The 23,478-nt window shown below is 41.6% G+C and overlaps 1 protein-coding gene across 3 annotated transcripts in view; it reads right to left on the bottom strand.

The window, feature by feature from the left end:
* The window catches only part of PHEX (phosphate regulating endopeptidase homolog X-linked), a 206,911-nt gene that overhangs the window by 139,737 nt on the left and 43,696 nt on the right, over window positions 1-23,478 (bottom strand). For all 3 annotated transcript variants that reach the window (XM_029239873.1, XM_029239874.1, XM_029239875.1), the window contains 5 exons: window positions 15,844-15,912; window positions 12,969-13,085; window positions 9,748-9,831; window positions 8,358-8,503; window positions 1,059-1,152 (listed from right to left, as the gene is read on the bottom strand). In XM_029239873.1, coding sequence (XP_029095706.1) covers window positions 1,059-1,152; window positions 8,358-8,503; window positions 9,748-9,831; window positions 12,969-13,085; window positions 15,844-15,912 — 510 coding nt within the window. The remainder of the gene's footprint in view (window positions 1-1,058; window positions 1,153-8,357; window positions 8,504-9,747; window positions 9,832-12,968; window positions 13,086-15,843; window positions 15,913-23,478) is intronic.

The raw sequence follows: 23,478 nt of genomic DNA, 5'->3' as shown, positions 1-23,478 counted from the left end.
AAAATACACAGAGATACATATATATAATCTACCTTTTTTGTAACTTAACCCTTTGATATGACCTCAACGTATATAGTTGTTTTATGATGTTCTCTATAAAGCTCAATACTCTAGTGACTTTAAGGGCCAAAATGTATCCAAAATAATTGTGCTACTACTCAAGAGTAATGACCCACTAAGAACTTCTCTACTTATCACTTTCTCTAGTAACTAAAATGTCTGTTAAATGAAGTTATAGCTTACAAAATTAGCCATTACTTAACTCCAAATTGAGATAAAATTAACTTAAAACATTTTTTAAAGTCACAAAATTCTTAAAATGTTAAAACAAAAAAAAGCCACAAAATCCTTAAGCCCTGTATTAGTAAGAGAATTACTCAGACAAAAGCCTCTGAAACAGAGTAACACCTATGTAAGTTAAGAGGAGAACAAGAGTGGGAGAGGAGCAAAGATCACAGAGCTGGGTGAGGAGGGGAAGAAGAAAAGTGTTTCAGGCAGTTGAGCCACTTCTCAGAAGAGACTAAACTTAGGCCTCTTTGGCCTAGTAGAATTCGGGTAAATTAAAAGACTGAAGATCAAGGTAGAGTTAAAGACAAAACTCTACCCCTAAATTAAAGATGAAACTTTACCATTTAATACTTATATCATGCATATTTTGAATATTCAGAATACTGAAAATGAAAGACAGTTACAAATATATCACTAAGAAATATTAAAATTATAACTACAATGACCCACTTAAAAACACTGGGGGAAAGGGGAATAAACTGATAAGAAGGGGAGAGCGAAAACAACATGATGGTCCCAAGTATTGCCCTCAATATATAGCCTCATCAAAGAAGAGCTTGAGTGTACCTTACTGTATGTAAGGTTTACCTCAATAAAAAGAAATAAAGCCAAAAAAAAATAGTTTGAGATGCAAAACTCCCTCTGTTTAAACAATTGGATTGTTTCATCCAATCCCTGAAGATGATTTTTATTGGATTGGTTAATATACAGACTGTTCCAGCATGTGAAGTTATCCAGTGATGTAACATTGCAATCTTCTTAAAACGTACCCGTGAGAATTCCAGCCACCTATACTGAAAGCGCCTGCTTAGGTTTGGAATTCTGGAATAAACCATCCTCCACACCAAATAGTTGGCAACGGTCCTGTTAACAGAAAGAGAAGCACATTTGTTGTGTTGAATTTGATATGTGATGCTCTGCAGAATACCCTGGGAAAATCTGTTGGCAAAGCTCCATGGAGGGACCTCTTGCTCATACAAAACTGCAGAACTTTCACTTGAGAAATGACATAAGATGATACAGTGTCAATAAGCTCAACCAAAACTGCCTTGCTTTTCACCACCTAATACAGATAGATGATATGAAAATTCCAACCCCAGGCCTCAGCGTGAACATTTTGCTTTCCCACTCAGGACATGGAGTCCACTGTTACCCAGCCTTTCATGTCTAGAAATTGTCAAGAACTTCCAATTATTAAGTGACTTGATAAAATGAAGATGAATTATTACCTTTTGGAAACAAAATGCAATATATTGGCTAATACCAATTATCTAGATATGCACCCTGGTTGCAAACCTACTAGATGTGGGAGTTTGGGCAAGTCACTTAAGCTTGCTGATTTTATCTTTGCCATACAATGAGAATGATCCCTACCTTATAGGGCTACTGTGAAGTTAAAATAAGTAACAAAATGTTTGACAGAGTAAATTCTAGTTTTCATTGCTGTTCACTTCCAAACATATGAACAACCCCATACACTCATGTAATGTCCATAATACATATTTTTAAAAATCCGTTACATTTTCTTAAGTGTTGCCGTTTTTCTATAAGCAAAACATGCCCTGACCTTAGAAGGATGTGTGATCTGAGTTAATTTCTAACTCAATAGTGATGATGAATTTTTAATGACCCATCCCCTCCCAGCTGTGCCATTACCATGGTGACTAATAACACACGTTCCTGAGATGGCTCTCGGTCAGCCAGCCATGTGAGAGCAGTGTGACATGATGAAGGCAACTGGCCCATCAAGAGCAACCCACACTCTCATTTGCATGGCATCCTAACCCAGTGGACATGCACTCTTAGCAATTAAATTTATCTCAGCGTATACACCCAATATATGTATAGTCATTTTAATTTATATAGAGATGTACTAATGGACTAACATATCAGGAATGTTTTTCACAAATACAGAAATAGACATTTTGAAAGATAAAATGAAATAAAGATATTTTCCAAAGTCCTTAGTTAATCCTTCAAACACTTTTAGTTAATTCTTCAAGACACATTATCCATACAGGATTAGGTTAATACAATGACATGACGTCAATGTAAATCAACATCTCATATGGTTGTCTTGACTATTTCAAAATATTTTGACCATATCCTTCCCAGATCTGGTTAGAACACCATTGTTTTTTACCTTGTCAGCTGGCCAACCAAGATGGCGTAACTAGAGTGGGAGAAGGGCCACTTCTGCCATTTTTTTCCCATTCACTTTGTGCTTATACTATTAGTAATAGCTTCAATTCCTGTTTCTCTACAAGAATTTTTTAAATCACTTGTCCATTTTGTGAGGATTAAACCAATAATAAAATTCATAAATCTACAGGTATATGTAAATGACCTGAGATTATTTTTAATATATGGAATAAAGACTAACCAGTGAAGGTAACACTGTCTTGCCTCATATGTGCCATGCAGATCAAATGAAGGGTCCATGGCCATCTATACAGCAAAACTCAATATAGCCTAGTTATTTTTTCAATGGAAAGAATAAAGATATATAGAAGTTCTAAAATTTTCTTCTCAGACCCAGTGGATCTTGTTGAGGTGCGCACACTTCCCCTCGGAGACCACCACTCTCATCAGGAAAATCTAGCCCTTGTCCATGCTCTTTTGAGGCACTATAATAAACATGCAGTTTTAGGTCATTCCTTTGGACGTTTTGAGTTCATATCCCTAATCCTGAGCAAGACAAGAAGTGCTCACTGAGCACCTACTGTTGTCCAAGTATCGTCCCAGATGCCATGAGGAATGTAAAGAAATAGGAACTCATCACCTACATTCAGAGAACTTAAGAGTGTAGGTGGGGGACAGGGAACTTCAGATTTCAGCTTGTTCATGAAAAATGGGTTTTTTAATTGAATGGGATACACGGTAAGTACATAAGGAACCCTTCTTTCATTCACTCATTCAGCACATCCTGAGCACCCGATATGTACTAATAGTTCTAGGTGCTGGGGAGATGGACAGCTGAGAAAGCTATACCCCTGATCTCCTGGGTCTTTTAGCCAAGCAGGGAACCAGGGAAGCACAGAAATAATGATCTGGCAGACCCCAGCACCCAAAAGTGCATGCCAGGCACTGGGCTGGGGAGAGTGCACACCTCAACCTGAGGGATGCGAGTAGGCCTTGGGAGAGGGACAGGGCTTGGGCTATGAAGGCTTCAGGGTGTGAAGCAGGAACATGAACTCTGGACAGGCTGAATAATGCAGGAATAGCTTCTGTGTTGGAGGGGATGCTGAGCAGGGCCATCACTCACAGAGCTATAGGCAGAAAGGCCAGCTACAGCAGGGAACACACAGGCTGCAATTAGGGTCCGAAATCTAGATTGTTAAAGGGGCAGAGCCCAACCCTAACACAAGGTCTGTATGTTCTTCAACCTTAAAATACTGCTTTTGTGGTGTGAGAGCTGTGCTGGCTCCATAGGTAGAGATTCAAAGGAGGTCCATGGCCAGCAGATACGCTTACGTGAATTCAAAAGCTATTCCCTCAAGGGGTCTGTGATGAGCCAGATCAATTGGGGAAGTTGTTAGGATGTGGCCTAATGCTGGCGGTAAAAGAGGCAGCATGATGCAAGTATGTTGGGGTTTTAGATTTTTTGGCGTTTCCTGCTCCCTCAAAATCACACCGCTTAAGGCATCCCATATTATCTATAACTCCTACAGCATTGCTATAGGAGAGATGTTATTGTACGCATTTTACATAAAAGGAAACTTGACGCCTAGAACCATTAAGTAATGCCTCATGATCCCATAATCAGTCGGTCTCCAACTCAGTAGAATCACCTGGGGAGTTTTAAAAGTCCAGATGCCCAGGCCACACCAGACCAATTAAATCAGTATCTCTAGGGTGAGACCCACGATAAATATTGTTTTTAAATCCCCCCCAGCTAAGTCCAATGTGCAACCAAGTTGGAGAATGGGTGTAATAAGCAGTGGAGGCTAGACCAGACCAAGGTGTATCCGACTCTTAAAGCCTCTGCGCTTTTCCCCATGCCACACAGTGAGGGATTAACACCTCTAGTTCCACAAAGATTTCCTGGCCAGTCACAGAGACCCCAAAACACTCTGACAACCACACTTCAAAGAAATCTGTGGGTATGAAGAAAGAACAGTGTGTGAGGCCTTCATAGACAAGGCACGACCGAGACGATAGCACACAAAGACCTCTGAGAGCTAGAAGACGGAATTGGGGAAGCTCGCACAGTGAGGCAATGGCGCTGATGAGCTGCTCCAGCGTGCTATAAATACACTGACAGAATGCTGGGGAGCACAGCTTTGGAGTGCTAATATTACCACGCCAGGAACAGATCTGACCATAATGACTGAATTACTGACACTTAATGCTCAGATGCATCAAAAAACAAAACAAAAATAAGACTCAGCAACAGTCCCTGAAAAATAACACATAATACCTTTTTTTTCAAAAAGCATTTTTAGCAGTATGGTAATTTCCCCAAATGGCAATAAATAAAGTAGAGGAAAGCAAAGCATCTCAGGAGAGAATCCACCACTAAGAGAGCAGCATGAAATCATTTCCCAAAGCCTCTGACTAGGAAGATTTTTTTTTAAGAAGATTTTCCTGCCCCTTGTTTGCAATTAGTGACAGCTTACATTTGTATTGCATTTAAGAGATCATAAAGACCTTTTTTGATCCTCATGACGATGCTATGCGGTGGTTATTATTATTATTCCAATTTTCAGATAAATAAAACAAAGGTCAGAGGTCAAAGGACTTCTAAGTATGGGTCAATTCCAGGACTAACATTTGGGTCTTCAGATTCCACAGCTTGCATTTGCTCCTGAGTCAAACCACCTGAGGTAAGCCAAACAGGTACCTCTTGAAGGTTCTCAAAGCCAAAGAGACCTTCCTAAATCCTAGAGGCAGTCCAGAGGTATGCAGCTTCACCATCACCTGAGAACTTGTTAGAAAATTCCTGGGCCTCCCCCAAGATCTACTGAATCAGAAACTGTTGCCTCTTTTTTTTGGATGCACTGCACAGCATGTGGGATCTTAGTTCCCCGACCAGGGATTGAACCCATGCCCGCTGCAGTGGACGTGTGGAGTTTTAACCACTGGACCGCCAGGGAAGTCCAGAAACTGTTGCCTCGAAGGCAACATCCAAGTTAATGCTAGTCCCATCACCCAACATGCTCAACATCCCCCTTTTCTACTCTTCCCTACCTGGAAAATTCCTCCTTATCCTTTGGGGTTCTGCTCCTATGTCACCTCCTGCACAGTGGGCATTGGGCCATCTGGTTAACTTTTAGAAATTTTTAGGAAGTATCTTCTATGTGAGAAGTACCATGCTAGGCCTTGAAGTTACAAAAGCAATTACAGGAGTGCCCACCATCAGATGCTCACTGAGTCGTGGAGGTGAGGGAGAGGAGCAAACCAGAAAATTAGGTAAGTTCTTTGATATTTTGCTCCTGGGCACGAAGCTAGACTATATTTCCCAGCTTCTCTTGCAGTTAAATGGGTCATGTGGCTGAGTTCTGGTCAATGGACTACGGCTTGAAGTGACACATTCCACTTCTAGGCCTTCCCACAAAACCTCTTGTGCAATCCTCCACTCTCTTTCCCCATCCACTGGCTGAATGGAGAGGATTCCAAAAAGCCAGAGGAAGGCAGACCCACAAGATGGAAGGAGCCTGGGTTCCCAAGTCCCTACTTGGAGGAAAGCTGCCTTACAGGGCCACCCATGTTGGACATTCCAGGAGCACAGAGTACGTTTGCATTGTACAAGCCAATAAGAGTTTAGAGGTGCTTATTACAGCGATTGGTATGTCCTGACTAATATAGTAACTAGGGAACCCAAGGGCACGTTTCCTTGACCACTCTTGTGCCACAGCACAAGTGAGGAGCAAAGATGATTAGCAGCCTAAAAACCTTACTGTGCCATGCAAATAAAGTGCTATCAAAATTCTCAAGAAGCATATAGTGTTTTGAAATCTCATAAACATACACAGAATACAAGTTGTTTTTGAGGAATTGGTTGCTGAAGAGTAAACTATGTGACAGATTTGTTTTTTGTCTATTTAAAACTGAAGCTTCATAATATCTGCAGGTCATTTATGTTATGTACATAATGTCTGCAGTTCATTTTTCTATCTATATTTTCTTACACTATAGTTCACTATGTTTACATCTAAGTTATCATTTTGTCAAGAACCAGATTAATGTCTTCCTCCAATCATGGTCTTTCTTGGGCCCTTTGTCATGACAGGTCCTGCAATTCTAAAGTGTAATCACCACCAAAGAGATTATCTAATACAGTAAACCAAGGCTCAATCTATCCCCTGGTTGTAAATTATGCTTTGTGGAAGTAAAATTAATACAATTTCCAAAAGTACCTACTAATTTACAACTGAAGATAACACAGACACTAGAAGAAACCAACTCACTAGGTGCTGAAGGATGCACATACAGCATGGCAAACTTCAACAGAAATTACCTCCACCATTGAAAATGTGCTGAGTAACTCAATGGCATAGAAGTACAAAATCATTTGGGTCATATTTTATAGTATTATGGAGCTAGGAAGTACATATGAAAAAGTTTTCTAAAGCAGTGAGTCTCCCAAAAAACTAATCGTAAGATTCCTGGGATGCTTGTTAAAATACAGACTTCTGGGCCTCACCCCAGATCTACTGCATCAGCCTCTAAGGAGGAGGGCCCTTGGAATCTGTATTTTTACCAAGGGCCCAAGGTGATGCTGCTGGCATTACTGGTCCACAGACCACACTTGGAATAGCAAGGCTCTACCTCACAAAGAATCTGAAGTGAATTTATTATTTCTACTCTCCCTTTTCTGCATGTTTACTTTTTTGTATGCCTTCTTCAATGAACACATATTGTTTTTATCATAAGAAAACAGCATCTTAAAATGAACAGCTTTTCAAAAGTGTCTAAGTGTTTTCGTAGGTGGGGATGGATGCTAAATTTTATTCCTAGGACTTTTGCAGGTGCCTTCTTTCCAACACAACTCCTGGTAACATAGCCTTGTCTAAGTCCAAATAAGAAAGTATGATTTTTAATTATGGCCCGGCAATTAGCCTATTAAGCTGTCTTTGTCAACTATTTGACCTTCCTGCGCTTCATTTTCTGTAGTCAAATGTGAATGGCTTCATGAGGATGTAAAATTCTCTTTCCTGATCTAAAATATGACAAAAGTGAACCCATCTATGAAACAAACTCACGACTGGTGGTTGCCAAGGGGGAGGAGGTTGGGGGAGGGGGGGGGGGGGAGGTTGGGGTCAGCAGATGTGAGCGTTTATATATGGAATGCATAAACAACAAGGGCCTACCGTACAGCACAGAGAACTATATTCAATATCCTGTGATAAACCATAATGGGAAAGAATATTAAAAAAAGAATGTGTATATATATATATATATATATATGTATAACTGAACCACTCTGCTGTACAGTAGTAATTAACACAACATTGTAAATCAACTATACTTCAACAAAAAAAAATCTCTTTCCTGGACATTTTTAGCATTTCCTTGTTTTGTAGTGCTAAAGGAAAAAAGCAACAAATTCTAAAACATTCTTTAAGAAAAACCTGACAGTTCCTGAAGTGGTTTCATCAGTCCAATTTTTCTACAGTTCTCAGAGTGATCTTATGCCTTTTCAATACTGGTACTTTGGTTTATTGCCACAAAGTGACTTATTGGCTTAAAAGAAACCAGAAAAAAACAGCAAAAGACCGAGAATGAACTGGGGAAAAACAAAGATGTTCATATAGAAAGCTCAGAAAATAACATCATTATATGACAAGTTCCCAAAACTAATAAACAATTTAGGCTTTCAGAGAGAAAATATGGAGAAAGACCAGAAATAAGGGGCAAAAACACTGCGTATTTGTTGTCATCATAGCAAATAAATTACACCAGATGATGGTTTCGGCCCATTTGTCACAAAGGGCACCATGACTTTCCCTAAGACTCTTTTGATGTAACTTTCTTTAAAGACAGTTTTCAAAGGACATGAGAGGGAAGACCTTACAATTTAAAAGCAAAAATAAAAGTCACAGTAAAATGCACAAAAAAGCTCTTACTTCTTCCTTTCAGAGCCTAATATCCTAAACAAATCCTTAAAGTACTGAGGGACACGGACCACCACATTCTCTGAGGGGCCGATGTCTTTCAGTTCGGGGTAGAGTCTGACATCGATGACCTTCTTGATGAAGCCCAGCCAGTCAAACTGAGGAGAGAGAGAAAAACAACATAGTGAGACAACCTCTGGGGGGCAAGAATCAAGGAGAAAGGCAAATAGAGTCAGTTGAATGTAATCCATTGCTTGTGACTTCAGACCAAATAATTAAACATTCAACTGCTCAAATCTAGAAAATAAATTCCTGATCACTGCCACCCAGACCAGACCTACTGCCTGAATGGTAAATGGAATGTGTGCTCTGTACCGTCTGCGTATGCACCACACGTGCGCGCACACACGCCCCCAGTAATGCGCACACTCGCTCCCCTGGCCTCTCCAGCACTCTCCCTGCCTCCTCCACTCTCCCCCTCCCTCTCTTCCTTCCTCTCCCTTCTCTCCTGGGCTCTCCCTCCTTCCTTCTTGCACTCTCCCTCCCTCCTGCGCTAGCCCTCACCTCCCTTCTCCCTGCACTCTCCCCCACTCCCTACTCATTCACTCTCCTGTCCACACAGAGAGAGATGCCCCATTACATTTCTGCTCTTCCCTCTGGCATAGCCTTTCTTACACAGAGGGAAACAAGCAGCAACAAAAAGTAACATGTGTCCCCTCTTCACAGCATCACTATCTTGGCGTTCTTACCTGGCTACCCCAAAAGTCATCCCCAGTCTTCCCTTCTTTTCCTCCCTTGCCTGCCTCCACTATTGAAAAGGAAAACCAGTCACTCACTTGCCCAGCCTAGCCTGTAGGTAGGGATGGCCATGTGCCCCAATCCTACTTGATAAGAAATAAAGGGAAGACACCTGGAAAGGCTTTGGTTTTTCCTGGTAGCAGAGTTACACATGGCCCATACTGGTGCTTCCACCTTCTTCCTGCCCTGAAGGCAGATGTGACATATGCAGCTGTGGCAGCCACCTTACAACCCTGAGTCATCAAACGTGAAGTCAAAAAGCCAACACACTAAGAAGAGTGGAGCAGAAAGAAAGAACTTGGATCTTTGATAACATTGTGCAACAGCTAAACCAACACCAACAGCCACCTATGTCTAGACTTCTGTCATGTAAGAAAACGGGCTTGAAGTTTTTAAGCCACTCTTGGAAAAGTTTTCTATTCCCTATGGCAGAAAGCATCCTGATGCACAGACAAGGGATATTTGATGTGATGACTGACAAAGATGATGATGAGCAAGAAGACCAATGGTAGGTTTTACGAGGCAAAATTTTACACACAGGTGAAACAGAATCACTTGTCAAATGACCAGTTAAGATACAATTTCCTGGATCATTTTCACCAACCTGGGGAATCATAGCACTCAGTTGGGAAATGTTCATTTTGTTGTACATGGCCTCACTGGTTCGGTTTTCATGTGGAATCATTACCTGTTGGAAAGAGACTCTGGTTATTTTTTTCAAATGAACCATTTCTTACTGCATGACTACTTTCTACATGTGCCAGAACATCTGCATAGTATCATAAACTTTTTCAAGATTTTGGTGTGGTGCCGAACCTGGGAGAGAAGAAAAAAAGATATCACTTCAGGCAAGATTAAGAAAATAAAAAGAAACTTTGCTGTCCTGCTCAGTGTGAAACACTGTCCTCGGTACAAAAATAACTACTCGAATCCCTCCCATCCCTATAACGCGGATGGACGAAACCTGTTACTGGCTCGGGCTTGACAGCCAAACTAAGGTTGAGCAATTGAGACAAACATCCCACCTTCACCTGTGGTGTCCAGGTAATGACCTCCATAGTTCATGGACTACAGGCCACCCCTTCATCCCTAGGGGAATATTCTCACTGAAGAGCACTAGACTATCTGGACACCACTGCCACCTGTGACCATTCTGTCAACAGCTCATTCCCTCACTTCCCCTCTTCCCTCTGGTTTCTCTGGCCTTGAGATTCCCCTGGCCCCAGTGCTAGGGGCAGGGGTTCAGTTACCACCCAGACATATTGCCAAGTCTGCATCTACAGCCCTGACTCTTCACACTCCTCCATTCCCAATACTTATGCTCTTGGCCATTTTGGCAACACCAAATCTAAGCTTCTAGCCTCTGCCACGTTTAGTCTGAGAAGAGCAACAACAATCATCTTCCTCAAGGGCCCCCTTAATCACTCCCGTGGACAGGCAGTAGCTCCCCATGCCCCTGAGCACATCATGATTTCGCCTTAAGACCATCCATCACCTGATTCCCTCGCATTAAACTTGCCACCTTCCAACTCACACAGGACTCTCCTACCCTTGCACCCCCATCCATCAACACCACCCTCATGGTCTGAACCGTAATTCAACACTTTGCCTATGATTCGTTTTCTTTTTCAAGTCTTTCCAATTAAACTCCATTTGGGGGCTTCCCCAGTGGCGCACTGGTTAAGAATGCCAATGCAGGGGACACGGGTTCGAGCCCTGGTCCGGGAAGATCCCACATGCCACGGAGCAACTAAGCCTGTGAGCCACAACTACTGAGCCCGCGAGCCACAACTACTGAAGCCCGTATGCTGCATCCTCTGCAACAAGAGAAGCCACCGCGATGAGAAGCCCACGCACAACGAAGAGTAGTCCCCGCTCGCCTCAACTAGAGAAAGCCTGCGTGCAGCAACGAAGACCCAACACCGCCAAAAATAAATAAATTTTAAAAAAACAAAAAGCAAAAAAAACTCCACTTGGCTCTAATCCCAAGGGCCACGCCATCAACAAGACCTCCCCTTATGCACACATCCCTAGCTAGGAATGGCTGAGTGCACACTTCCATGGCTGTGTTTACAAGAACTTTTTTTTTTGGCGGGGGGGCTTGACTACGTTTTCCTGTCTCCCCAGCTTTAGAAGTTTCCCTAGGATGACATGCCCCACTAATTTTTGAAGGTCCCTAGTGACCTGAGATGTAAGAGACATATATAAGCATTACCGGCTGGCCAAAAACCCACACACCATGGATTTGTCAAGACAAAATCACAGAAGGCTGAGTGGCAGATATGTACCCCTCTTTTCTAAATGCTTTGGTGTCCTCAGCTTCTCTCTCCTCACCCTCCACAGGAGAGACTTCCTATAACTCACAAGCACTCTCCTGGCTCTATTTATTAATAAATCATTGCCTCAGAGAATGTTCACACTCCTCCTCCCTCTACTCAGCCTTGCAGGCCCAGGCTGCAGCCCTTTGGCCTCAGAGCTGTTTTCAGCTCTCTGCCAGCTACTCTCCCACCTCATGGATTTGTCACTTCATTTAACCTCTTGATAATTCCCAGTCTTGCCTCAGCCCAGCTGTTTTTAGTTCCCTTTTTGGTCCAGATCCCTGGCTCAAGGCAAGGCCTTTCCCGCTGTATCAGAGCTTCGGTCCAAATTAGATTGCTGGGTCTCCTATTTGCCGGGGAAGGGAATCCAGATGGCCTCTAGACTGGTTCAGAGGCATAGTCTTTGACTCCAGAACATCTGCAGCAGTCTTTGCACTCTTCAAAGGTGACATGCAGGAATGAACTTTTTGCTCTGCAACTAGGGGTCTACAGAAAGATACACGAGTACACCACGGCAGCCAAGAGGCCAATTCCTCCTGACCCTATCAGCCTACTCCTCACTTCAACACCCCACCGCACCTTGCCAAACACAAAACCAAGCAACACTTGGACTCCCATGCACTTCAGGATTTTTACCAACTTCTGTTATAGAAGACTACCAACCTATATGCAACCACTTCTTGACAAAAGTATCATTTTTTTCACTACAGTGTATCTCCACAAGCAAATTTCACCATATTTGTTCCCTCCGGTCCTGGGAATGTATAGAGATTTTATTCTTTGTTCTTCTAGAAAAGTTATTCTTTGAACAAAGCTAACCATTTAGGATTTCTGATTATTCTCCCTCAAGTTTGTTCTTGTACCTTTTTGCCTCCACCATGAGCCTGAAAAAATTTAAAAGGTGACTTACATAGAACACAGCATATGACACAATGACATTCATTAGAGTGGGGCAAGAAAAGAATGAAAACCAGGGGTAGGTACAAAGTAGCACTAGAAAGGAAGCTAATAAATGCTTACCAGCCTGCCCTATACACTTTCTACATCAAATTATGTGTCCAGTATGGGTGGATAGACTTCCCAAAGCCCCTATCTTAGATCAGATTGACTTCTGAGTAGGAATGGTGTAAAGAGTAGACTAGACTAAAAATAACGTTCCACTCAAGCCAAATCAATAACGATTTATCAAATATATATTCTTCAGTTGAGACCAAACAGGAGTTCCTCTAGGAAAACATAGAGGCTCTCCCTGCTGCTATTCTTTGGCCACAGATGAGCAGCATGTGGACACTGAATGGGCTTCAAGCAGAGAGGCAGAAGGAATGAAGAGCTCTTCTTTCTGTCATGGTTTTTCTTCCTGTTACTTCCCAGAGGGGGATGCTATAGGTTCTACCTTGAACCCAAAGAACAATGCCACAGAATGATTTTTTAAAATATATTTTCATTCAAGATATATTGCCTTTAAAATAAAGAGAAGAAAAAAAACAGATTTTAGATTAAGATTTACCTCAGCTATCTTAATCTCCAACCTAAGCACCGACTTCATGTCATGCTCTGCTCGGGAGCTATTAGCTCCCAAAAGCACGGCAGTATCCACCATGAACTTGTAAAGGGCGTCCCGATACTGTAAGAGATAAAGAAGCAAGTGACCATGACATCAGCCTATTAGGAAGTATGTTTCAGGGACACGGAAGAGCAGAAACAGCAAGTGGAAATAAATGCCCTTCATTTTCACTCTGTACTCGAAGTATGGTACAGGCATCATGCAATACCAACCACCCACCTACCACCTTGGGACAAAGAAGAATGATGGCTACTTGGGTACTGTTTCCATGAGACAGAAATGTCTGGCCACCAAGGATCAAGAGAATTAGTTTGCTGGCAACTAGCGATATTATGGATACATGAAACATCTACAAATGAGCCCAGAACAGAAAGTTAAAGGTCAGACTCCTCTTTCCAGGCAAGTGACACTTTAATAAAATAATGGGAAAGAACTGTCGCTAAAAGCAGGAGGCATGGTCCATGAAGACTAATGGGAACTGTGATTTATTCTCTTCCAGCTCAATTTACCCACCTCCACACTGAAAACAAAAGACCAGTGATCGAAGCCCTATGTCTTTTCAGTTTTGTACGGTTTTTACAGAGTTCTCCTCACTAGCCCAGGGAAGTAAGAAGGGAAAGAAGAGAAGAATGATGAAGAGAAACCTAGCAAATATAGAATTTCCTCCCTGCATGTTCATAAACCCATTTTCAGGCTATTCACATACTATTGGAGAGGGGGAGCTTACTTTGTGGGAACTAAGGAATCTTGTTGGGGGGTCACCTCTCCTTCCAGATATATTTGTGAGAACTCAATACACCGGGTATTAAACTGTTTCATAGTTATGCTATGGGAATAAGATTTCCTAATGTAACCTTGATTTTGCATAGCAAAATGATGTTTATGACCTCGAGACCTGCATGGTGCTTAGCATATAGCAGGCCCTTAATAATCATTTGTTGAATCAGTAAGCAAGATTCACAAATAGTCTTAGTTAGAAATGTTTTGCAAATCCCAGTTCAATTCCAAAAATATTTATTCAATCAATACATATGCACGATATCTTGCTAGACCTTCTGTGCCCATGGGAGGTACAGACGAAAATTTAAATAATACTTGAGTCTGGTTCTCAGTGTGACCCTGTGAGGGAGATAAACACATCATTACTAACTGTAACACTAGCAAGACCAAAATGAGGTCCTTAATAAAGCTGCTAAGTGCTTAGAAACTCAAGAACTGGAAAATTCCAGCCTCAAGAAACCGGGGACATAGCAGTTAAAGGAGACTGGTTCAGAAGCGCTGAGGAGTCCTCCTGTGAGGTGTGCAAGCTGCTTTGTTGGGGGAAGAATAAAAATAGGTGAGACAGGGCTTCCCTGGTGGCGCAGTGGTTGAGAGTCCACCTGCCAATGCAGGGGACACGGGTTCGTGCCCCGGTCAGGGAAGATCCCACATGCCGCGGAGCGGCTGGGCCCGTGAGCCATGGCCACTGAGCCTGTGCGTCCGGAGCCTGTGCTCCGCAACGGGAGAGGCCACAACAGTGAGAGGCCCGCATACCACAAAAAAAAAAAAAAAAAAAAAAAAAATAGGTGAGACAGCAAAGGTGGTTTGGGACCAGGTCATGAAGAGGCCTTGAACTCCCTCCCTCTGCGGAATTTAGAGTCTAGCTTGTGAGCAAAAGCACTCTGTGAGCTGTACTTTGAGAAGAGAACTTGTCAAGTGGTGGTGCTAAGGAGGCAATGGAAGGAGGGGAGGAGGGAACAGCTAAAAGGAGACTTAACAGGGGTCTGCCCTAGGGCAGTAAGGACAGAAAGGAGGGACTAGGTGGAAGAGATACTTTGAAGGCAGAGTCTACAAGACTGATTGGTTACAGGACAGGGACAAGATTTCAAGCACGGCTGCTTGTAGGGTGGTGACCCCAGCAGAAACAGAGGTTCCCCAGATTGGCAAAAGTTCATTCTGTCCACTTTCAAGAAGGAAAACTCGCCAACCTTCTTCCATGAGTGTCCTCAGCCAGAAAGGTGCCTAGGATCTCGGCTAGCTTCCTGCCCTCCAGAGCCTCCTAGATATAGGCTTTCCTATCAGCAAAGGAGCAGGGATTTCCACTGTGAGCCAGCACTTCCCTGTCGAAGTTCCTGCCTTCTCAGGCTAGGCCAGAAACCCGAGCACTCCCTGGTCAAGGTTCCCCTGGGTCTGAGGCTCCTTTGGAAGCTCAACAGAGGTTCCAAAATGAATTGAAAGTGTTAGGAATGAACCAGCTCTAATCCAACCTCCAGGAAACTCCTAGGTCTCCAAGCCAACCCAAGAAGTCGGACCAGATTGATCCCATCTGGTTCTCATTAACCTTAAATTAACCTGGGGCACCAGTTAAAAAAAGATTCCTGGGCCTCACTTCAAGTCTACTAAATCGGACTTTCCATTGCTGAGGCCCAAGAATGGACATTTAATAGAAGCTTCCCAGGTGGTTCTTACCAGTACAATTTGGGAACCACTGGTCGACCGGGTGTCCACGCCCATGCTGCTGCAATATACTGTGAGCTCTCTGCACTTCTGAGGCATGGCTGCAAGCTCATTCTTTGGTTACTCAACTTGGGTGTGCTGTCTTCCCAGCTTGATCATGAGGGCACTGAGCACAGGGACTCATACAGCCTTCATTTTCAGACTTCCAGAAAACAGGGAGTGTCATTTATCTGCCGAAATGAAAGGCCTTTGCTTCCTACATTGGGAATATGGTCATCAAACACCCACACTGCTCAATTCTAGTAAAGAGTTGGGAATGTGAGAACAATTTATGAACCCAAAAATGCCTGACAAGATACAGAGTTGAATGAGTAAAACTTACAGACTTGGCTTCTGTGCTATTATCAAGGTAGTCTTCCCTCACGGCTAGGGAGAGCGCTGCTTGGTCCAGCTGTTGAAACAAAAAACAAAGCATTTGCTTGCACTGTAAATTCTTAGGTACCATGTTATTAACAAGAGTCATGAGATCTGCATACCAGCCATATTTAGAGCATGTGTTACCGTTACAAAAACAATTCAATGCAATCAAAGCTACATGCAAGTAGGCACTTCAGCAATGACTGTTATAAAGTATCAGAGACCTGCCCCTCCTCCCCTGATTCATGGTTTCTAACCCTTTGGAGTTTCTAACAATACTGAATAGCATCAAAGCTATAATATTTGAGTTGGAATAGGTCTTAGAGATTATCTGACTTTCCCCCTTATTTGGTGGGTGGAGAAACGAAATCCAAAGAAGTCACGTGACTTCCCCAAGGTAACACAGTTGGGCAGAGCTCAGAGGAGAATCATTGTCCTCCACCACCAGATCCACTATTCTTCTCACTGCAGTATTTTGCAAAATGCCAATCCACGTCAAGCTGATTAACCAGACTGTGCACCTCCCTCTCCCTAAAATACTGTATTGCACCATTTTTGGGGGGAAAGGAATCAATAATAATTTTGTTTTGAGAAATCTCTGCAAACTTTAGAACCCTCTCTGGAAAGTTTAAGATAGGTGATAAAAATACAAACAATAATCAGACAACTAAATATCTAGAATTATTATTATAGAAAAGTATAGCATAATTTCTTGAATTAAAACTTGCAGCACTGGGACTTTGCTGGTGGTCCAGTGGTAAAGAATTCTCCTTCCAATGCAGGGGACGTGGGTTCGATCCCTGGTCAGGGGACTAAGATCCCACATGCTGCGGGGCAGCTAAGCCCATGCGCCACAACTACTGAGCTCGCACGCCTCAACGAGAGAGCCCGCGTGCTGCAAACTACAGAGCCCAAGTGCCCTGGAGCCTGAGCGCCACAACTAGAGAGAGAAAACCCACATGCCACAACAAGAGAAGCCCTCACCACAACAAAAGATCCCGCATGCCGCAACAAAGATCCTGCATGCCACAACTAAGACCTGATACAGCCAAAAAATTAAAGAAAATAAATATTTTTAAAAATTAAAAAAAAAAACTTTCAGCACCTTAAAGGCGATCAAAGGAAAGAATACAGTCTTTTCAGAAAATGAGCTACAACAATCAGACATCCATCTGCCAAAAAAAAAATGAATCTCAACCCACACCTCACAACTTGTACAAAAATTAATTCAAAATGGATCATAGACCTACATGTAAAAACTAACACTATAAAACTTCTAGGAGAAAACAGGGGAAAATCTTTGACCTGGGGTTAGAAAAAGAGTTCTTAGACACCAAAAGCAGATCCATAAAAGAAAAAATAAATTGGACTTAATCATCATTAAATATTTTTGCTCTGTGAAAGACATTGTTAAGAGAATGAAAAAGACAAGCTACAGACAGGGAGAAAAATTTGAAAATCACATATATGACAAAGGACTTGTATCCAGCATATATAAAGAGTCCTCACAACTCAATAAGAAAACAAACAACCCAATTTAAAACTGGACAAAAGATCTGAACAAACACTTCACCAAAAAAAATATTCAAATGGAAAATAAATTAATGAAAAGATGCTGAACATCACTAGTCATTAGCAAAATGTAAACTAAACCCACAATGGAACACCACTATACATGTACTAGGATGGCAAAAAAAACAAAAACAAAAAAAACTTATAATGCCAAGTGCTGGTGAGGATGTAGAAAAACTAGATCATTCACACACTGTTGTTGGGAATGCAACATGACAGAGCCACTTTGGAAATTGGTTTGACGGTTTCTTGTAAAATTGAACATACACCTACATGTGACCCAGCAATCTCACTTCCTAGCTATTTACCCAAGAGAAATGAAACTTATGCTCATGCAAAAACCTGCACGTAACTTTATTCATTATTGCCCCAAACTAGAAACAACCCAAATGTTCTTCAACTGGCAAATGGATAAACTGTGATACACAATGGACTACTACTCACTCATAAAAAGGAATGAACTACTGATACATGCAACAGCATGGGCAAATTTTAATCACATTCCAAAAGAGGCAAAACTGTAGGGATGCAGAACAGGGCTTGGGGATGGAGAGAGTGGATGACTACAAAGGGGCAACACGAGGTAAATTTTGAGGGAGCGATGGGACTATTCTCTTTCCTATGGTGGTGATTACATGACTCCATGCATTTGTAAAAACTTACAGACTTGTGCTTCACAAAAAGTGAATTTAAAAAATAGTGAACTTAACTGTATATAAATTTTTAAATAAAAAATGTTTAAGTTCCAGAACCTTCTCTAAATCTATGGTTGTTCTTTCTGTTTTCTTGAGTATCAGCAACTGCCCAAAAACTGAATAAAACTGAATGCAACAGCAGATTTTCTACCTTAAATCTTATTCACACATTTAAAAAGTTAAGTAAGCTGGGGGAAAAAGATGTTTTCATAACATCCATCTTGCCTGGGTGTATTGCTAAAAACCTCAAATTACTGTGTTCAATCTTCTTCGCTAATTGGCCCTAAACAACCAAATCACAAGCCAGCCTGGCTTCATCCTATTCCAATTCCCAATATACCACCATTTCTTCCAAAAATTAAGTAAGCCAGGAACATGAAACATAATATTATGATTAAGATGATTTGGGTTTCAACTAGATTTAGACCGCTTGGAGAATTTTTTGAGCTTCAGTCTCAAAGGAAAGGAAACTGTGTAGACAATATCAAGAAAGCCAAAGCTTCCCTCTGATGAAATGAAGTTAAATCCACTTATTGTAAAAGTTTAGATGATTCAAGTGAAGTTACCGGACCTGTTTTAAACTTTCAGATTGCTACAGTTTCTAGGGAACATCTTAAATACACCAAACAGATTGAATAAGGTCAGTCAACTAAATCTCATTAGAACCAGATAAACTCTTGAGGCAAAAGACTTTCTCAAGAGGCCAATATTAGGACACTATGTTGTCTGAGGTTTTTCAATCCTTGCATTTATAACTGATCTTAATATTGCAAGTAGAAAGTATAATATATATTTAGGAACTCTAACACATTGAACAGAAATACGAATTTTTTCTCTGACTGCAATACACCACAGGTTAGGAAACAAAATAGTAATACAAAAAGAAACATCTCACACAGTATGACGCAGGAAAAGGACAAAAAAGTTAGAAACAACTTCATTTCCAAGACAGTCTCTCCTTATCATCCTTACGGATTTTGCTAAGAGTCACACAAATGCAGGCGCTGGGTGATGATCACTTCAAGTCACTGTTCCGGTAACATATACTGAGACAACCCTGGCCTTCCGAACACTCTTTCAGGACCACGTATATTCAGAAGTCTTTTATTGTCCTTTAAATCCTCATTCTTGGTATCTCCTTACACAAAAAAAACGAAACACATGTAGTGAGATATGATGGGAGGCATTAATCTGTCGTTTCCTGTATTTGTGTATTTCCTTTCTCCCATTTAAGTCTGTGGCAAATCCTGTGCCATCTTGCCACAGGGGAACTTTACAGAGGACCACTGTGTGGGTTTGAGCAACCCCTGCTTGCCAAACTGCATTTCTTGGCATGGGAATACATGTGCCCATTGGAAAGGCACCCAAAGGCACCGCCTGCTCACCTAGCAGTATGCCTACAGAGCTGTGCCTTCCCAAAGGAGTCATTTTTCTTATCCCCATGGGTTTGTGGGATTACAAAACCCAAGAACATTGAGGAAAATAGAATGTGATGGAAAAGGAAGTCTAAATACACTGAGGGAGAAGAGTTTGGGGGTAAGAGAGAGTTCTCCCAGAGCAAAAACAGAATCTAGGCAGCCAAAGAAGTCAAAGTTTCTCACGAGCAGAAGGACTCATCAATGCCCCTAGAAATGGCAGGATTTGAGAGGGAGTTGGGAGGCCCAGGGCCCCAGCAGCGGAGAGGAACACTTGAAGTGGCTACATGGGCTGGGATGGCAGGTTTCTTTTCAGAAACACATAACTGATGATCAGAGGGTCTCCCAATACCCTAGGAGAAGGCTGAGAAATGGAGTAGCCGGGAAGTGGGGAAGGGCCTAGACTGGTTCAGTTTCCAACTAAAAGGTGGGGGTGGGACCTCAGAGTCAGACATGAGACTGACTGACTAAAGAAAATGGCTATTTCTCACACATCTGAACTTGAGATCTGAGACACATGTTTGGCACAGAAATTGAAGACAAACATTCCCCAAATGGTTCTGACCAGTTGCCTAGTCATGCTTTAAGAGAAAGGTACCTTTTGTCACGTGCTACTGTGTACCAGCATCTATCCTGTAAATTGTCACCAAATTCATCCTATTTAAATCTCACAGCAACAGTGAAAAGTAAATTCTAATTCACCCTTCATTCCACATGGGGACAATGAAACTGGGAGAAGTGAAACAATCTGCACACACATTCAGTGAGTAAGTCACAAAGCCAAACCTCAAACCTCAATCTCTTTAACACCAAAGCATACTCTTTTCTCCACTATGGCAGTGGTTTTCAAACTATGTTCCACAAAACTTAAAAGGTACTTCAGGGGCTTCAAATATTCAGTTAGATTTTTTATAGTTTTAACTATTTCTAACAAAAGCAACACCCACAAATTCTACAACATTGGCAGCCACAGATACACTAGTTTTTGTTATCAGGTTCACTGGGTTTTATGCAGATCTCAGAAGAGAGCTTTTCCTACCAATATCTAGACACATGCTTGAACTTCTAGCAGCTCTGTCATGATTAGAAAGACTATAGCTCTATTTTGTTAATTCAGGTGTGTGAATATCCACTCATATAAAATGGTACAAACAGGGACGTAACTGAAGCAAATGCACACTGCACTCAAATGCCAGGCCATGCTCAAACACATCAGTTTGGAGGAAGCTGCCATCTTGGTAGAAGAGACCGGTAGTAAGCACATGAGTGCCTCCTTACATTTGGAAAGTGTTCTGTTATTGACAGTTCGGTGTTTCTAGGATCAGTTTAATTGAATATTAAGTGTGCAAGGCAAGCTGTTAAAAATTGATTGCCGTGATCCTCTATTCCCCGTGTTTCCTGTAAGCTGGTATTAAAACTACGGGCTTGATTAGATCCAAGTTCATTTTTTTTTTCAAGATGTTGGGGGTAGGAGTTTATTAATTATTTATTTTTGCTGTGTTGGGTCTTCGTTTCTGCGCAAGGGCTTTCTCTAGTTGTGGTAAAGCAGGGGCCACTCTTCATTGCGGTGCGCGGCCTCTCTTGCTGCGGAGCACAGGCTCCAGACGCGCAGGCTCAGTAGTTGTGGTTCACGGGCCTAGTTGCTCCGCGGCATGTGGGGTCCTCCCAGACCAGGGCTCGAACCCGTGTCCCCTGCATTAGCAGGCAGACTCTCAACCACTGCGCCACCAGGGAAGCCCAAGTGCTTATTTACAATTATGTACATACACACAGATGTTTGGTTTTGGTTGTTTTTTTTTTTTTTGTGGTACGCGGGCCTCTCACTGTTGTGGCCTCTCCCGTTGCAGAGCACAGGCTCCGGACGTGCAGGCTGAGTGGCCATGGCTCACGGGCCCTTTTTCCTTTTCTTTTGGCATCATTGATAGCATATGCTTCCCACTGCATGGTATCAGGAGGCACACAAAATCTGGTTTTCCAACTTTTAGCAATGCTACCATTAATATCTGGGTTCATCTGATGTCAGTCTGGTCTCTCTATCCTGAATTTCTCCATCAACCATTCATCTAATAGCTTTAGCAGCTATTGGTGATAGTTACCTTAATTCTTTTTTTCATTAGGGATTTTAAAAAATGCTAACTTTTAAATTCTATTATTTCTCCTGTACTTTTAAAGCTGTGATTCTCCTATAAACAAGAATTTTCTCTCATTAGCTATTAGGTTACCCTGAAATCAGTCAAATCTAGTATGCTATAAATTAAAATAGATGGGTCAACCCAATGCACATGTGATTCTTATTTGGAACCCGAATCGAAGACCAACTGTTTAATTTTTTTAAAGGACATGCTTGAGACAATCAGGAAAACTGAAAATTCACCAGGTATTAGACGTTAACTATGGAATTACAATTACTTTTTTGGTTGTTGTAATAGTCCTTTCCATTAGATAAACACTGATGCATTTATCAGCGCAATGATATTATACCTTGGATTTGCTACACAATGTTCCAGCCTGCTCTCCAAAAGGAGGTGTATCAGATGAAACAAGAACAGCGAAAAGTTGCTGGCTGTTGAAGGTGGCTTGATGAGTACACGGGAGTTTGTAGTACTATTCTTTTTACTTTTATTTGTATTATTTTCCATAATAAAATGTTTAAATGGATTCAGTTATTATACTAGATCCGGAAATTGGTGAAAACTGAAGTGGTTACCATTTGCAATTAATTAACCTGTGTGGAAATCAAGATCTATCATGCAATAGAGTACATAAACTTAAGTTTGAAAGACAGTCTCCAACTTACTTCAAAACACCATTTAAGGTGTTTGGAAGGGATACCATAATAGTTCTGAAATTAAGAATGAGAGTTTTAAAACCTGGTTTGTTTGTTTGTTTTAAGTGAGTAATCTATCAACATGGGACAGAGGTCAACTGGACCATCACCATGGTTGTAGAGCATTGAAGAGCACGCCTTATCCTGAGAGCATTAGAATATGTCTGTGTCATGTTGTTGATCCATCACCCAGCACAGATATACAGCTGTCTCTGTAACTAAGAATTTCCTCTTGAGGAGATGGGAATTCTTTCAGTGACGAAAGATATTTTTATTGAGACTGCCATTGTCTAAAGTAGAGAGGGACAAACTACAGCCTGGAGTCCAGCCCGCCATACAGCCACACCCATTTACGTACATATTGTCTACAGCTGCTTTACCAGGTATAACAGCAGAGTTGAGTAGTTGAGACAGAGATAATATTGCCCGCACAGCATAAAATATTTCCTATCTGGTCCTTTACAGAAAAAAAATTTGCCAGCCCCTTGGTATAAATCAAAAAATAAACTCCAGGGTATAGATTTTTAAAAGTTGACTTATATCAGGAGAGGATAATACACTCTAAAGGATTTATATTTCTATGATTTAAATATCAATATATCATTAATATTTTCTGGTTTAACAAAGAACAGAATTGGGGGAAAAAATCAGCGGTTCAACAAAATTTTCATTACTAGAGTAACCACAGAAGCAAAAAAAAAGAATCAAAAGACAAAATAATTTAAAAAGTGCTATTTGCATTCTTGCCAAGTTCTTTGACTGATCAATCTTCCACTGTTGGCAGTTTTCTGACAGTCTCCTGATTTTACCAATGTAATACTCCACCTCAGGGTATGTCCTCATGGCCCATTCCTTTATAAAAGAGATGTTTACTCTCCCAACAGAAAATGCAACCAAGCACTTAGAACAAGTTTTGCCTTATCTTTTGAAAGGAAGGACAAGAGATTGAAGACAACTTGACAATGAAATTTTACGCATGTACACAAGATGTTAGTGAAGGAAAACAATGAACCATAGCACATGTTCACTCCTTGGTCAGGGGAATGAGGGGAGAGGAAGAGCAGAGTTCAGAAAGTCTTCACTCATCTCTC

Source organism: Monodon monoceros, unplaced genomic scaffold (assembly GCF_005190385.1).
Source record: "Monodon monoceros isolate NGI ecotype Baffin Bay Population unplaced genomic scaffold, NGI_Narwhal_1 Super_Scaffold_22, whole genome shotgun sequence".
NCBI lineage: Eukaryota > Metazoa > Chordata > Mammalia > Artiodactyla > Monodontidae > Monodon > Monodon monoceros.
Note: the sequence above shows the minus strand (reverse complement) of the source record. Positions and strands in the feature narration are given on the sequence as shown.